This window comes from Nelumbo nucifera, chromosome 3, assembly GCF_055504915.1.
Source record: "Nelumbo nucifera cultivar China Antique chromosome 3, China Antique-T2T, whole genome shotgun sequence".
Lineage (NCBI taxonomy): Eukaryota > Viridiplantae > Streptophyta > Magnoliopsida > Proteales > Nelumbonaceae > Nelumbo > Nelumbo nucifera.
The window spans coordinates 84,232,433-84,250,272 of record NC_142651.1 but is presented as its reverse complement, the minus strand read 5'-3'; the positions used below and the strand labels follow the sequence as shown (position 1 = coordinate 84,250,272).

The 17,840-nt window shown below is 35.9% G+C and overlaps 1 protein-coding gene across 1 annotated transcript; it reads right to left on the bottom strand.

The window, feature by feature from the left end:
• Positions 1 to 227: 227 nt before the first annotated feature.
• Positions 228 to 8,734, bottom strand: LOC104585966 (uncharacterized). The gene is made up of 3 exons (XM_010243031.3): positions 8,577 to 8,734; positions 8,087 to 8,361; positions 228 to 673 (listed from the first exon to the last, which is right to left on the bottom strand). Exons 2-3 carry the CDS (start codon positions 8,236 to 8,238, stop codon positions 595 to 597), a joined length of 231 nt encoding a protein of 76 aa, XP_010241333.1. The 5' UTR covers positions 8,239 to 8,361; positions 8,577 to 8,734; the 3' UTR covers positions 228 to 594.
• Positions 8,735 to 17,840: the final 9,106 nt, after the last annotated feature.

The window sequence follows — 17,840 nt, the reverse complement described above, 5'->3', positions numbered from 1 at the left end:
ATGGAACGGTGGAAACCAAAATCCAGTTTAAACTAAGCACCCGCGCCGTACATTTGCAACACAAGACGAAATGACTCGAACCCAAACCTGCGATTGTGAGTAGGTTTGGAATCGCAGGTTGCAAACCTACAATTTTGGCAAGGACGCTATAAACCAGAAGGTCCAGAACTGCTGAAATTCTATCCTCGTTGAGGCTCGATATTAGATCACATACTGGTGAAACTAGATGACTAGAACAGTATATAAGATGGCATTTCATTTTATTCCAATGGTACATTTCACTGATCATGTCTAACCACTAACCATCCAATTGCACTTAAACCAGAGTAGCCAAAGAAGAATGACCCAAGTAAATTACAAAACAGTGGCCTCTTTTGTCTCCCCCTTTTCCCGCTTTCTTTAATTCCATTTTCTCAATACATCAGAAAGTAGATTAAAATTTTTCTAAGAAAAGAGGATATCAGGATATTAAATAAACATGATCACGCATCAAAAAAAGAAAAGCTAACAAGACGCTTTTTGCACATTACCCTGATAGTAACCTAGATGCACCTGAGATTGTTTCTTAATATACTGCAAGCCTCCGTACAAACATCAGTGCTTGTCCTCCTTGGGAATATCCTTCTGCGGAACCTGAGATTCCAATTCCTTGGGTTTTGACTTCTCCATGGTCCTGAAAGGACACCACCATAAGGTACATTACATATAGAAGTTATTAGGCCAGATTCATGAAGAAACAAGCTTTGTTTGATCATTGAAGGTCAGATACATATGGAACTCAATCTCAGAACATCTCAATGCAGATACATATGAAGGTCAGAATAGATTATTTGATTAGGGCACCAAAAAGGTGGTCATCTGGATTCGAAAATATGCATAGAGTAATTGTAAGAAAACTTCGAACCTTGTTTTATCATTTTCCATATGCTAGCCTTCTGGGGTTCTTTCACAATTGCAAGATCCATTCTAGAAATATCCCCTATACTGGCCTCATTTGCTAAATGAAAAGTCTGCTTGTCTTGCAGTCTTATGACTACAAAGGGTCACCTCTTCTCGTTTTTCCATCCACATTCAAGTATACTGGCTAAAACTACAACTACAACAAATTGTTAATGGCTCGACATATCAGCATGGGCAAACTTTAGTTATTAAGAACAAAACCAAGAAAATGGTCCACCAATCCACACACCCCCCTCCCCCAACAGGAAAAAAAAAAGACCCAAGAAAATGAATCTATATGCCAGCTTTCTACACAAATATGTTTCATTTCATTACTCCAAAATTTCATTTCACAAAAACCTAAGTCGCAGGAATCTTCTGAATCCATACAACAAGCATGTTGTATACAGCACTCCAAGGTTTCAAGTGATCCACATCCACTCCAAGATATTCCTCAACATCCTCCTCCTCGGGTGTAGGGATGGTAAATTCCCCCTAAAACCAGGCCCCGCCCCAGCCCACTCGGAATGGGGCGGGTTTTTCCCGATCTTAAATAGGGAAGAGGTGGGGATGGGGAAATTTCCCAAACCTGCCCCAAACTCGATGACAAACTAGTAAAATATTCATGGGTTTGGTATTAATTTCTAAAATACTTCTAAGTTACCCCCAAATTTTTAAAACCTTAGGATCCCACAATTTCATTTTATAATACTCCCAAATTGTAATAATCCAATTCCTAAAATACCCTAAATTCCCATATCAATAAGATGTATTTTTCGGTGGTTACATTGGAGCTGGGAAAATTCGGGGATTTCTCGTCCCCGATGGAGTGGGTACCCCGCCCTGCCACCAGGAACAGGGTAGGGTATTTTGGCTACGGGGCAGGAATAGGGAGGGGGTGCCTCGCCCCAAACCCGCCCCATTGCCATTCCTACTCGGGTGCCTTCTCTTGTGCCTCTTTCTTTGAAACCCTAACTCATCCTCCTACTCCTCTTGGGTTGCCCTTGTTAAAAAGGCTTGGAGTGAGCCTATTTCTCCTCAGGTTGGTACTTTTTGCTGGGAAACTTTCCTGGAAAGAATCAACACAAGTGACCTGCTTTAAAGAAAGAGGCCCAATTCTTGTTTATCCTCGAATCGGTGTTCTCTCTACAAGGTTGATGGGGAAACCGGCTACCACCTTATGGTTACTTGTCAGTTTGCTAAATCTATTTCGGAGTGGGCTTTCTTGGGTGTAATTGGAACCCCCCCTTGAATGTGCAAAGTCTATTCTCTTTGTCCTATTTCAGTTGGCCTAAGAAAAGAGGAAGGATTATGTGGAGATGCATCAGGGCAGCAATTTGTTGGTCCTTATGGGAAGAAAAGGAACTCTCGTATATTTTCAAACAAGGAAAGAACAATTGAGAGTTTAACAGAACTGATACACCTAAGGGTGGTTCACTAGCTGAAATCATTGGACTTTTTTACAGATTTTTCCATGACTGGCTTGCTGAGAAATTGGAAAGAGATAGAAAATTCTGCTCAAGTTAAGAGGATTTCTAGCCCCATTTGGATCCCCCCCCCAGATTCATAAAACTGAATGTTGATGGGAGTAATCTTGGAAATCCAAGGCTGTTTGGGATTGGGGGTGTACTCGAATGAGGAAGGGTCTATTCTGGCCTTGTATTCAGGCCCAATTGGAGAAGGTGACTCTCTCAGGGTCGAGATCTTTGTGGTTTAGGAAGGAATCCAAAGAGCAAGAGAACTGAACATTAGAAGATTGGTCCTTGAAGGTAATTCAGAGGTGGTATTAGATGGCTAAAGGAAGACAACAGTAGCATGTGGAGCTATAGCAATGAAAGGAAAATATTCAAATGGCTTGCTAGGGACATTGAGGTGAAGTACAGTTGGGTGAAAAGAAATGCCAACTCATTTGCCAATGGGTTAGCTAAGCAAGGGGTGAATAGGGTGTCTTTGTTTTGGGCTAATTTCTAATTTATTTCTCTTTGTAATCTGTTGGTGGGGAGTTAAAGTCATTTTACCTCCCCTATATCTTGTAATTGCTTCCTTCTATTTTAATAAAGCTGATTGTTATTAATCCAAAAAAAAAAAAAAAATTGGTTGTTCCTCCACATCTACCAAATTTAGCCATATAAACTCTTGAATGGCTGGAAAGCATGGATCAAACTTACTGGAGCTACTATGATAGTCATTCTCTAGATAAAGCATAATGCATTATTATTAACCCATATTCTGTTACAGTGGCATCATCATTCATCCAAATCCTATTCCCACTTTTGCATCAAGTATAAACATCCTGTACGACCACTCTAACCTATATAGGGGCTCAACATGGCCTAGATAGTCAATACTGAAATATGAACCTGACCAGCCCATCCCAACCTGATGGCAACTTCAACCTAGGCCAGGTTGAGGCCTCTGGCAACATGAGCCTAAAAAATGTATGCAGCACCCTAAGTAATGCATAAACACATCTCTCTGCAAAAGCATGCATAACAAAAAATAGGAAGAACATCACTATAAGCATAACACAAAGTAAGCTGGAATTTTTATACTGCTCATGGTAACTTTTTTCTTAGATTTACAATTTGAAGGGGCTAGAAGGGCTGGGGCAGATGAAAAAGGACATGGGTCGAAAGAGTAAGAAATGATTTAAGCACTCAAAAATTTAACAATGGATATAACATTAAACAGAACAGAATGGCGAAACAGGATTCATATAGCCAACCCATATGATGATGATGATATGATACAGCCATCCAAGCCAGATTCAAACAATGGACAAATATTAGTTTACTCAGGCTGAGATACATATGATTGGGCTCAAACTGATTCTTGGATAAGGTTTAATTAGATTTGAAAGTTCAGTTCTTAGGGTTAGCACTGCATTCACTCTGCACTACATAACATAACATAGCCTATTTGTTAATTAATTCTATCCAGGTTCATATCCATCAATGTAAATGCTTAATGGCACCCACAGCAAGTTGAATCTGATTCAACCTTTTTAGGTCCTTCAATAAGAAACAAGGCACTCCTCATTATGCCATAAATCTTGGCTGCACCAGAATGAACCACCTCAGTCTACCAGTCCTAGAACCACTGGATGATTCATCAAGTGCAATGCACAAACATAATGTCAAACAAGAATCGCAATGTTTATTTATTTTTTTGATAAATCTAAGGTCCGGCTTAATGAAGGGATAGTTGCAATGTTTATAATCTCCTTAGAGAATATTTTTAGAGTGGCTTCAAAAAAATTCAAGAAAACAGTAGGTTTATTGTAATAAGATCATTATGCCTTAAATCTTGCCTGCACCAGAACAAACCATCAAAGTCAACAAGTCCTAGAACCACTGGATGATTCACCAAGTGCAATACACAAACATAATGTAAAACAAAAATTCCAATATCCATAATCATCTTAGAGAATATTTTTTAGAGTGGCTTGTCAAAAGAAAATCAAGATAAGTGTAGGTTTATTGTAATAAGATCATCATCTAAGCCTTATCCAAACTATGGGGTCAGCTACATAAATCCTATTTCGCTATTCCATTCTATGTAGTTTCATATTCATTGTTAATAAGATAAGAAGCCCAACTATAAATAAATGGTGTCCACAGCAACCTTCCCCCCATTCATTGTGATCAATAACCATAGGCTCATTGTTTTTTAAAGAAAAAGAGAAAATGTCAATAACTAAGTGCCAAAAGCATAGGGTGCTGGGTGCGGATCAAGAGTGAGAACAGGAATGAAGAGAACCAAACTTGTACCTTGAAGTTGGAAGTGCCTTCAAAACATGGTCCATTGTGCATGTGTGTGTGTGTTTGTGACTCATCAAAAAGTCACATCAATGCACATAACAATCTCAACATACACATACATATGCATACACGCAGGAAAGGTGGAAAGGTGTAGTAACTTAAGCAAATGCATTTTCTTTGTCCATCATACGCAATCAAAAATATTGAAGTGGTGCCCTTTTCTTACATATATAGTAAATGGATTTTTATTTTACATTAATTTACTATTTTTTAGGGCAGGGAGAGATCATTGATCAGTAATCTGAAGATCCCATTTGATTTGTGACTCAGAGATGAAGAACCCTGATTCTATTGACATGTCTCATGGTTCTTCAATAATCAAAACTGTTAGCTTCCCATTTTTTAAGTTGTGGGTGGTCAAAGATGCACAAATAACATTTCACTTCCTAAAAAATATTTCAAAATTTCTTTCTTCCAAACTTTCCAACAAACCATGGATGAACTATATTGAAGAAAAAAAGAATTTCTTCCATCAAAACTGACAGCTAGGAGAAGATGGTTCCATGAACTGAGAAAGGGGAACATTAATAGTATCAAGGTCATGTATGAACTATTGAACTCCTATACATTAGTTCCCTGACTACCACCACCACCACCACTAACCAAAATGGAAAATAAAGGTAAAAGAAGGCCAACCAACTTATGAATAGATTTACACAGAATGCATTTATTTGGCAATGTAAATACCCTATTTAGATGTCAACTATGGGAACCTTAACAAGTAAAATTAGCCATATGAATGCACCAATTACTGGAGAAAACAAGCATTCCCTAATGCAATTGATATCAACTAATTCAACCTCATTTGCAGCAAGAGACCTGCACAGGAACCTCACCAAGAACTTTCCTTTAATGCGTATACAGTCACTATTTGCTCCTGCCAAAAAGGATTCTCATCAGGTTATGGAGGAAATATTGGCTAATATATCAGCTCAATTATGATGGAAGCAGTGAAGGTAATCCAGGGCCTTCAGGGGTTGGTGGCGTTTTTAGATGGGAGGAAGGTTCAGTAATAGCTCTGTTTTCAAGCCCAATTGGTATTGGGGACTCAGAGTGCAGAAATTTTGGCCTTGATAGAGGGAGTGAAAAAGGCTAAGGAACTAAATGTTAATAGGCTGATCATTGAAGGAGATTCAAAAGTGGTAATTGGCTGGTTAGGGAAGGTAAATGATGGGTTATGGACATATATCAATGAATGAAGACAATTCAAGTGGCTAACTCAGGGAATGGAAGTGAGACTGCAGTGGGTCAAAAGATGTGCCAATTCATTTGAAGATGCACTTAGGGGTGGGAAGAAATGAGTTAAGAGAGATTACCTCCCCCCACCTTTGTATTTAAATCTTATCTTTTTATTCATTAATGAAATACTTCTGTTATTGATAAAAAAACTATGTATACTGGCTAATATCCCTACTCAATGACAGTTCATGGAAGATGGGGCACTAACCACTGAACCACCTTGGGTGGAGTGATACGTTTGATTGTTCTATCCACCTGAATAGAAATGCCAAGGCCTCATTCGTGTCTCGGTAAGTCATTTGCCTTAGTAAATGCACTTATCCAGGCAAGTATTTCCTAGGAAACACTTACCCAGATAAATAAGTGCACTTACCAATGTTTTTTTATTCCCCAAGTAAAGTTGTACAATAATCATTTTATCCAAAAAAAGTGGCATTATTGAAGGGACAATATTGCCCCATCAAGTATTAGCAATTTTCCGTGTGGATGGGTAAGTGATTCACCTAAAGTCTCAGGAGGGTATTACTTGCCCAAGTAAATGAGCTGCTCCAGAATCGTTCTTTTCCACAGGACCCACTAATACCGAAATACAAACACGGGTTTATTTCTTTTCCGTGGGACCCACCAACTTACCCACCCTCACTTCCCGAAAAACGAATGGGGCCTAAAAGAACTTACTAAGGTTTCGATTATCCTTCCTAAAGCAAACACTAGATCTGTCTCTTACTTTGAATTTTATCATGGGTGTATAAATATGAAGGATTATGTTACAAAATAGTAAGACAAGTACTGAAAGAGATTGGCTGATGATGAATGAGGAGAGGATAAGGAGAAGGGAGAAACAATGGAGGAAAAAAGTATTTATGGATAGGGATTTGATACCTTCTTAGGATTTTGCTGCATTGGAGTGGGCAGGCATGTCTAGTAATCCAACTTATTAGGCTTAGTAGCTTTGAGGGGCATGAGACTAAAGGGCTTGCTCTATTGATATGAAGCTTGGAAAGTGAGTTCTATATTGATATTCAGATGGAACAGGAAGTGAGATAGCTTGACTGACAGTGGATAAGAAGAATAAGGAGAGGGAGGGAAATGAATAGAAGCAGCAGATAAAGGAAATAGGACTTTATGCACTATTATTTGATGTTAGCTGAATTTGTGTGGCAAGTCATCCCCAACACCACCCCTTTTATTGGGTTAGGTAGTATTTGGGTTAGTAGACTAGTAATGCTTTTGATTTGAGCTGCTGGGATAAGAGTAATTTCTAACCTTACTTTGTGATAGAAAGATGTATATATCATCATAACCCTTCAATTTGGGGTTGGTGGGGAGGAAAGGCCACATGTATTGCATCAAATGTAGACAAAAAAAAAAGAAGAAAGAAAAAAGGTTCATGAGAGGATGTAAAGACAACCTTCCTCCTATGCTAAAATAGTAAAAGGAGTTGTAACCATACAAGAATGGCCTTTGAACCCTAGATCCGGTTAAACTTAAACATCAATTGTAGCATTAGCATTCCTAGAAATCCAACTAATCTGATGACAGGGTTGCTTTGTGCCCCTGCCTTGGTGTTTCCCTATAAGTGGTGTTACAATTTTAGGTGTAGCACACTTGATCCATGTCATATTGTAAAATAAGGATAAAGGGTGTAAAAGAGCATCACAAAGGATCAATTTTCAATTTAGATAGCCATAAATAGGGAAAATAAGCAATGGGAAAGTAATATCTTCACCACAATAGGGCTTCAAATACTTGAGATGGGCAGGTTGGATGCGGACCTAACCTCTAGCATTTTAGCATGGAATGGCACCTCCCAGACTTAAACCCACATTTTCACTCTTGTCAACCTGAGATTTTACCATCCAACCAAGCAATGACCTCAACGGGTATATACCCTTCTCAGAACCTCCATTTTGATTTGATTGCCTTCTAAATTGGCTATAGCTTAGAACTACATATCCAACAAGTTGAATTCAGTACTTCCGATTTTACCATTCAACTCATAACAATGGCAAGTTTTAGTAATCTATAAATGAGAATATGAGATAAAAAAATAAATAAACAAAGAGAATGACCATATGAAAGCTTACTTAGAAGCAGCAGTAGATTCTTCTTCGAGCCACTGGCGAATATGGCGAACGTTGCGCCTGAAAACCGCAGCAGATTGTTTGACATCACTCCTAAGGAGAAGAATAGCGGCACTTACGCCGACGACAGTGAGAACGAAGTTCGTCAAAGCCATTGGTGCGAAACCAAATTCCCTTATGATCCGAGAGTTCTTTAACTAATGGCCAATGAGGAACCAAATAATAGGTTTTTATACGAGACCCTGGCAAAGCTTTCTTTTTCTTTGGGGTAAATGATCCTGCAGCAGTTGGACATGGTCAATCTTACGCGGATTATTTTATCAGCTAAGCATATAATCAAACTACTAGAGATGTGACAGAGGAGCTTGCACCGAGAAGGTTTGGAGTACGATCTCTATAGAGAAAAAATAAAAGAAAAGAAAAATAAAAAATTCAAATCATTCAGAGGAAGGCATCGTTTTTTCTTTTCTCTTATCTGAAAATCCGTTGCTACCTTCGATCTCTTGGAAGAATACTCTTCGATTTCTTCGATTCCACAGGTCTGGTGCTCTGCTCAGTTCTCTCCCCTTGGGGAACGAAGGATTGTATTGTAGCCTTGTAGTTTGTTTCTCTCTCCTCTTACCGCCTATCTTTAATAAATTTCATTGGGAAAATTCCTCATCAGTACCTGTAATTTGGCTCGAATGATAATTTGGTCCCTGAACTTTAAAATGCCCTAAAAATATCATCAAATTCTTTTTATCAATCATCCAAGCATTGACAATAAAATGAATAGTCAAATTCTTGATTCTTCTATATAGAGGTGTAAATCGGGTCGTGTCGCCCGCGGCCCAACACGGCTTGGCATGACAATATACGAGCCATGTCAGGCCCGTCACAATGGTCTGCATCATGTTGGGCCTAGGGTTTTAGGTCCGCAAACCAAGTCGACACGGCATAACCAAGAGGGCCATGCCGCACGCAGCCCAACCCAACCCATATACAATAAACAATTGTTTTCAATTTTATTATACTAATTTATTTAATTATTATATATATAAGCAATTGTATACATCAAAGATCCTATAAAATTAAAATTTTAAGTTTTTTCAATTTTCTTAAATAAATAGGCAAAAATAGCTTTGGCTCGATTCATGACCCAACTTGGCCTACGGGCCAATCTAGCCCACGGCACGGCATGACACGGCACGGGCCCGCATGGCTGATTAACGGACTAGTTAACAACCGGTATTGAATTGTCACATTTTGAAAGTTCAGATATTGAATTATTACGTTTTGAAAGTTCAGATATTGAATTGTCACATTTAGAAACTCGAATACTGAATTGTCGCGTTTTAAAATTCAAGGACCAAATTGTCACATTTTGTCATTCTCCCTATTTCATTTCATGGTCTTTTTGGATTTATGCGCTTATGCCCCCACATTTTATGAAATTTGTAATTTGTCCCTACAGTTTTAAAATTTACATTTCTTCTCCACTTAGTTAGTTTATTTTTCATGCAACAACTAGGCCGGTGTTTGGCATGGTTGCGTTGCCACTTTGAGGCGTTTCAAGCCCAAAACGGACACACAATACCAGGGCGTTGTGTTTCTATTTGTGCCAGGCAGGCCCTTAATAATATGGAAACTTGAAACTTGAAACCTGTGTTTGATTGAGGCTAATGGTTTCAAAAGTACAAGTTGAGTACCTTCTTTTAATCTTCAAATTTATATACCCATCCAATGGCTAATATTAAACCAGTACTATAAAATTTTAATCTTCAAACTTATATACTCATCCAATGGCTAATATTAAACCAGTACTATAAAATGACAAGCTAAACTTTAAGAGTTCAGACATATTTTTGGACACTAATGACAAAAATATTACTCTTATTTCAAAAAAAGGAGATTTCTGACCATTAGGTTTACCCAAAGTACACATGTCATTAAATAATTGAAATTTTAAAACATGTTTGATAAGATTAGATTTGAACACGTGACCTAATAATCCATTTAACAACTCTTTATTGTATATATTACTTTATCACACACATATAAAAATGTAAATTAAGAGATTTAAACCTTAGTCATTTGCTTTAAAAATTAAAGAATTTGACATTCATCCATCATATTTAAATATATTAAAAGATAAAATATATTATATACAGTATTTATATGACCCATAATATATATACATGTATACCACATCATCACAATTTGACTTCTGGTTCGACCTCGGTTGAATCTCACATTTCTCTGATTCTATGCCCAATCCAGTTTTCTGAACATTGCACAAGACTTACAAAATTTATCACCAATGGACTTATATATGTCTATCATGCCTCATCTCACCACACCTCTCCAAGGAGCTTTCATGGTTGGGAGAAATATTCTTGATATATAGGAGTCGTGGCTACAGAGATTACTCACGGACTCTATGAGGAAAAAGAAGGGACGAACTAATAACTTTATATTTGTATTGCTTTCTTTTTTGCTACATCATTTATATCTGTATTGCTTGCTCACACATGTTCTTGATCATCAATGGTATTCCTGGCTCACCAATAAAATACTTAAAAAATAACTTTTCATTTGCATTTCTTTTACATTAAGTGTACAAGAATGAAAAGGAAAAAAAGAAAAATACAAATGAGAAATTATAAAACAATTCATTTCTCTCTTTTCTTTTTGATACAAAGAAGATTTCCTTCTCACTCATTTCCTCGCAAAAAGTTGTAGTCAATCAGATGAAGTTCTGATTGTAGACAGCCTTAATCCTTTGTTTGTTTGTTTTTTTTTTTTTTTTTTGCATACAAAAAGGGAACCATAGTCAATCAAATTGAATATTTGATTGCAGACAGTTTTCACCCATCTATTCTTTATTTTCATTTTAAGGGAACGATAATCAACCCTTGAGAATTAGACTGTATATGATTTAATCCCTAATTTTGTCTTGAAAGAAATACAATATGGGCACACGGGTCAAATAAGTAGTTAAAGTCAAAACTTATGAAAGTTCTATCATTAGAAAAGAATTGAGCCAAAATTGGAAGAGTCCTGATATGATCAGGACTCTTGCAATATCTTTCGTTAGACAAAATATGATATAATCTAACTATTTGATTGATTTGATGAGAATTTATAATTAGTTATCTTGTTAAATTGAGATGTCCTAGTGCAATTAAGACTCTCGATTTCATTACGCTTATGTTATTAATTGTATGATTTGATTTGAGTATTGAGGGTTAATCACAAATTTTCATAGTTGGAAGAGTCCGTAGGCCTCATTGATTTTATCAAATTACCTCTGATTCTCCCTTAAATCTTGATCCTAAGTCGTTTTGACCAAAATGATTATTTTGTAGGCTCATAAAATGAGAGTCTTGATTTAAGTAGGACTTGTGGAGGAATCCTAGATTGAGTAGGATTTTTTTGGAAATAATCTTGTAATTAATTTTTTTTTTTTTTTTGCTTGGGACAAAAGAATCCTAATCTGAATAGGATTCTTACACCAGAAACCTAAAGTTACAAAGACTCAACTATGTCTCTGATCTAGGTCATTTTTTTGGTATAACATCCAAAAACGGATGTGATTAATTTACTCCCCTTTTAGCTTTTTTTTTTTTACTTTTTTATTTGATGAATAATTTTAATTAAACATCAAGTGGGCCCTTAATGGTGTTAATGGTCAACTTCAATCCATTTGATATGGAAATATGATAAGGGGCAGAATTTGAAAGCTTATTAAGATTTTGGGCTTATATTTTCTTTTTATATGTTTAAGAGGGTTCAGATTACATTTTCTTTTCATTTAACTCTCTCTTAGAAGTGATCCCAACCTCTTAATTTATTTAAGAGGGCTTGGGTTTATACTTTCTTTGCATTTAACCCCCTTTTAGAAGTGATCCCAGCCTCTTAATTTATTTAAGGAGGCTTGGGCTTAAACTTAATGGACCTAAATGTAAATGGGTTGTATCATGAGTTGTTATGAGACCCACATATAGCCTATTGTGAAGCCACTAAATGGGTCACATAAGGCTATGTACTTGGGCCCAACTAAAAATTGTAAGTGGGCCATTATAAAGTATCTTATTTAAACTTGAAAATAGCCCATAAATGAGTTGTTATAAATCTGTTAAGTGGGTTGCACGCCCACCTTTGTAGTTAACCCTAATAAACAATCTTAATCACATTAGGACTGTAAGACTGCTTTTGGCTATAAAAGACATGGACTGGCATTCCAGCTCCTATTTTTTTTTTTTTTTTTACTATACAAGCTCTCTCAATGGTTCAAGAGAGAAAGGCAAACCTCTCCTTCAGTATTCAAGTCAAGGAGGTGCTGAAATCTTTCAACAAGAGATACTTTTTGTCTTCTCTTCAAAATCCGTGATTAAACAAATAAAGTTTTTTTTTGTTTTCTAAAGTGGTGGACGAACAAAGAGAGATTTTTTGTCTTCTCTTGAGGAGAGAAAACCCTAAACCAAGTTTGATATTACTTTCTGTTTTTGCCTGATTGCTATCAAGAGAAGCTTCACTTGCTTCCTCAATTGCAGTATAAACACTGCATAAGCATATCTGTTGAAACAACATATCTATTGTTTATTTTAAGCTAAGTTCGTATAATCACTACATCAGCATATCTGTTGTTTATTTTAAGTTAAATTCGCACTATAATCACTACATCAACATATCGGCTATTTATTTAAAGCCTAAATTTGCAGTATAATCACTGCATCAACATATCTATTGAAACAACATATCTGTTGTTTATTTAAAGCCAACTTCGCAGAATAATCACTGTATCAACATATATGTTGTTTATCTAAATTCACAGTATAATCACTACATCAGAAACATGTCTACTGCAAAACATAGCAAAACTTTCTTATCTTTCTCTCCTTTTTTTTTCTTTTTTGAAATTTCTGATTTATGGATTTATTTTGAACACAGTCCATGTTTTGGTTGTCAAAAGCAATTAACAACTTTGCCAACACTTTGATATTCTTTCAGCAAATTAAGATCTCTCTCTTTTTTTTTAGGTATGTCCACTCTGGTTTTAGTACTAAAGCTTCTTTTAGTACTGATGATCTTTTGATTAGGGACTTCTCACATGTGGTCCCCTTCCTTTTTTTTATGATAATGACCTCATTATAAGGATTAGTTTCACCTCTAATCTCATAAAAGAGGTCAAACTTAGCAAAAGAAGAAAACTTGATCTCATACATATCTGTTTCATCCTTTTTAAATGTGATACATTTTATCAAAGAAGAAAGAAAGAGAGAAAAAAAGGTCTTATAATAGATATCAATTTTAGATTTAATGCTTAAATGAAATTTTCCCATCCTTTGATGCAAATGTTTTAAGAACATGAGAGAGATCATATCAAAATATTTGAAGACTATAGAAATCAATTTTAAGAGGTTTTCTTTTATTTGAAAAAAAAAAAAACATTTTGATCTCTCAAAGAGATTAAGTCAAGTTGACCTAATTGAAGATTATTTTGATCCCATGATGATAACTTCAAAAGAATGCTTTGATAAATTTCAGGCTTTTGATCTCACAAAAAAGATCAATTTCAGATTTTAGTTATCTCATAAAGGAGATCCATTTTAAGAAACTTGATAATTATCTTTATTTGATCACAAAAGGAAAATCAATAGTTCAATTTTAAAAATCTAATAAGAGATTAATTTCAACCTCATAACAGCAATGATATTTTGATGAAAGGAAAACACTTGATCTTTTAAATAAAAGAGATCAACTTCAAATTTAATTATTTGAAAATGGATTTATAATGGTTTTGATAAAAGGTCAACTTTTGGTCTCGTAAAAAAGATTGATTTTAGATTTGATAGTAGAGATCAGTTGAGGGATTATTAATGTCTTTATGGATATCAAAATAGAGACCAAAAAGAAGGAATCATTGTTATGTACCCATTCTTAAGGCACTATAGGGTGAGGCTTTTCACCCTTAATAATTGGGTAATGGTATCATTGACCAAATTAAAATTGGATTTGTTTTAGCCATTCAAAGTTTATACTCTTACAGGCCATAAGTAAATACGTTTTTTTATATTGTGGCTGGATCTATGCACTAGGCTTCCTGCATACCCATTTAGGGATCAAGCCGATGTAGTTCATGTGTCGCTTCAATAGTTTAGCCACTAAAGAGCGACTAATGGGGTATTTTAGTAATTTCACCACATACTAATACCATTGGTAGTTTATCTAAGCAGTTTTGCCACATGCTGACATGGTGGTTTTTACTTATTAGTTTAACCACATAAGAGGCATCGGTGGGCTGTTTTTCTTTTGTCATATGCTCATGCTTTTTTTCTTGGGTTTATCTCAATAATTTAACCATGTAAGAGAGACTGGTGGATTCTCTCATCAGTTTAACCACATAAGAGGCATTGGTGGGTTGTCTCATCAGTTTAACCATATAAGAGGCATTTGTGGGCTGTCTCATAAGTTTAACCACATAAGAGGCATTGGTGGGTTGTTTTTTCTTTTGCATTATGTAATGTTTTTTTCTTGGAATTATCTCAACAGTTTAACTACGTAAGAGAGATTGGTGGATTCTCTCTATTAGTTTAACCACATAAGAGGCATTGGTGGGTTGTCTCATCAGTTTAACCACATAAGAGGCATCAGTGGGTCTTCATTTATGCATTCTTTTGGTTTATGCACGAAAGCGCTTAATGAATTTACCATTTGCACAATGGTACTTTACTTGACCTTTAGAGTCATAAAGTTCATATGCTCCTTTTGGGAAGACTTTAGTGACTATATATGGACCCTCCCATTTGGGTTCAAATTTTCCTAAAGTTTTTCTTGTGACTATGATAGGTCTTACTGCAAATGACCAATATCTCACCCTTTTATTAAAGGCACCTGCAACTTGGGCTTTTTAGGCTTTAAGCCTTTGTTGAGCTATGAGCCTCTTCTCATCAAGGACTTCTGATTCAGCAAGTCTTATCCTTACATTCTATTCTTTATGTGTGAATTGTGTTGTGATCCTTAAAGAGGGTAGCTGAATTTCTAGAGGAAGAAAAACCTCTGCTCCAAACACCAAACTATATGGTGTGCATCCTGTAGTTGTCTGCCCTATGGTACGGTAAGCCCAAGTAGCTTTAGGGAGGCACTCATGCCAGTTTCTTTTATTTTTTGAAACCATCATTTTAAGTATTTTTAAAGGACTTTGTTAAAAGCTTCTGGTTGTCCATTTGATGATGGATTATAGGCTGTTGATTTAGCATGTTGGAATTTATAGTTCTCAGATAACTTCATCATAGCCTTACATTTAAAGTACGGGGCATTATCTAATATAATTATGGAGGGAATTCCATATCTGTATATGATATGGTTTTGAATGAAGTTGGCAACATCAATTGCCTTCGCCCACTTAGAAAAATAATCTATAGCAGCCACAATATATGAATGTAGTTTTGAAGATGATGGTTTCAAAGGATCGATGATATCTAGGCCTCAAGCCTCAAACGGCCATGATAATGTTGTAGGGTTAAGAGGCATGGGCGATCGATGTATGAAATTTCCATGAAGTTGACATACTTTGCAAGTAAAAGCAAATTTTATTGCATCTTGAATCATGATAGGCCAATAATAACCTAACCTTTTTAATTGTCCTACAGCTTTTGGTCCAGCTTGATGAGCTCCACATGTGCATGAATGAACTTCATATAATGCATTTCTTGCCTCTTCATTGGATAAACATCTTAACAAGATTCCATCAAAGGATCTTCTATATAAGGTGTCACCGAAATAAGTGAAATGTAGGGCATGTCGATATATATCGACAGGTAATTTCCCATACTGTAAAAAATCAGTAATGGGTTGTCTCTAATATGTTTCTTCTTCGATTTGGTACACTGTGACCATGTTCACATTGATAGCTTCTAGTAACATACCCCTTAGATTTTGGCAGTTAACACAATTCCTTAAGATGCAAATAGCATCTAAGATGATAGTGGGCCATAAATAGCCCAATTCTTCTAAATGTCCTACCATTTCAGGGACATTCTGATGTATATTGCACTATTCTGCGTGTATTTCGTGGAGAGCTTATTGGACTTCATCTCCAAAAAGACACTTAAGTAGAATTCTATTTATGGATTTTGTATACAAAGTGTCATTTATATATCTATAATGTTCAGCTTGATGTAGTAAATCAGTACTCTTTCAAGGATCTATCAGGATGAGCCCATGTTGTAGATAATTGATTATGGGCACTCTCCAATCTGAGGTTTCTCCTTCTAATTGAATTATGACAAAGTTCACAAGCTCAGTTTCCTAAACTCTTTCATTTAGGAAGGGGAGAACATGTCTCTCACCAACTGTAATTTGAAGTTGTCTTTGTTCAGGTAAACTAAGAGATGTGACCAACTTAGCTATGGCATCAGCCTTATCATTTTCTAGCATTGGAATGTAGCCCACTTGTGTGCTATTGAATTGGGATATCAGCTCTCTGGCTCTTTTAAAGTAAGGGATTAAACTTAACTTTTTAACCCCATATAATTCATTTAGCTGGTTAACCACCAGTTGAGAATCTCCAAAGACTTGTAAATATTTAATATTAATCTCATGAGCCATTTCTAAGCTGATAATGACTGCTTCATACTCGACTGTATTGTTTGACCATAATGGTGTGAGAGAGAAAGAATATGGAATTGAATCTCTTGTGGGACTGATGAACACAATCCCTACTCTTGCACCTTGTTTTGAAGAAGCTCCATCAAAATAGAGTTGACTTGGTCTTTCAGTTTCTATGTATAAGATCCTTTCATCCGAAAGGTCTTTTGAAAGCTCAATGTTGTTTGGCACAAGATGAGCTACTAAGAATTCAGCTAAAGCTTGTCCTTTTATTGCTTTTAAATGAACATATTTTATCTCAAACTCAAATAAAATAAGCGACCATTTTTCCAATCTACCCATTAGAACTAGCCAAGAGAGCAAATGTTTGAGAGAACAAGCTTTAGAAATTAAAGTAACTGCATGTGCAAGCAAATAACGTCATAACTTTTGAACAACAAATACTAAAGCTAAGCACATCTTTTCAATTGAAGAATAATTGTGTTCAGCCCCAACTAAGGTTTTTCTCAAATAATTAAGGGCATTTTCCCTTTTTTATCATTATTTTGAGCTAATAATGCCCACAAATTTCAAGGAGGAGGCATCTCTAAGATTGCCTTAGTTTTTATAGGGTCAATTTCAATCCCTCCATGTCGGACAATAAACTTAGAGAATTTCCCTGAAATTACCCCAAATGTACATTTTAAGGGGTTCATTTTAAGTTGGTGTTTCCAAAGTCTGTCGGAAATCCTTTTAAAATCATCTAAGTGGTATTCTCTTTTCTTAGTTTTCACCACTAAATTGTCAACATAGCATTCCATAGTGTTATGAAGTATATCATTGAATATGATTGTCATGGCTTGTTGGTATGTAGCTCCAACATTTTTTAAGCCAAAGGGCATGACTATATAGCAAAATATCCCATTTAGAATTCGAAAAGCAGTTAGCTCTTCATCTTCTAGAGCTATCTTAATTTGGTTTTAACTTGAAAAACTGTCCATGAAGGACAATGCTTTAAATCTTATAGTAGCATCCACTAGCAATTCTGTAATAGGTAGTGGAAATTCATCTTTTGGACATGCATCATTAAGATCTCTAAAATCTAGACAAATGCAGACTTATCATTTTTCTTTTTAAAATGAACAATATTAGCAAGCCATGTAGGATTTTAACTTCCCTAATAAAA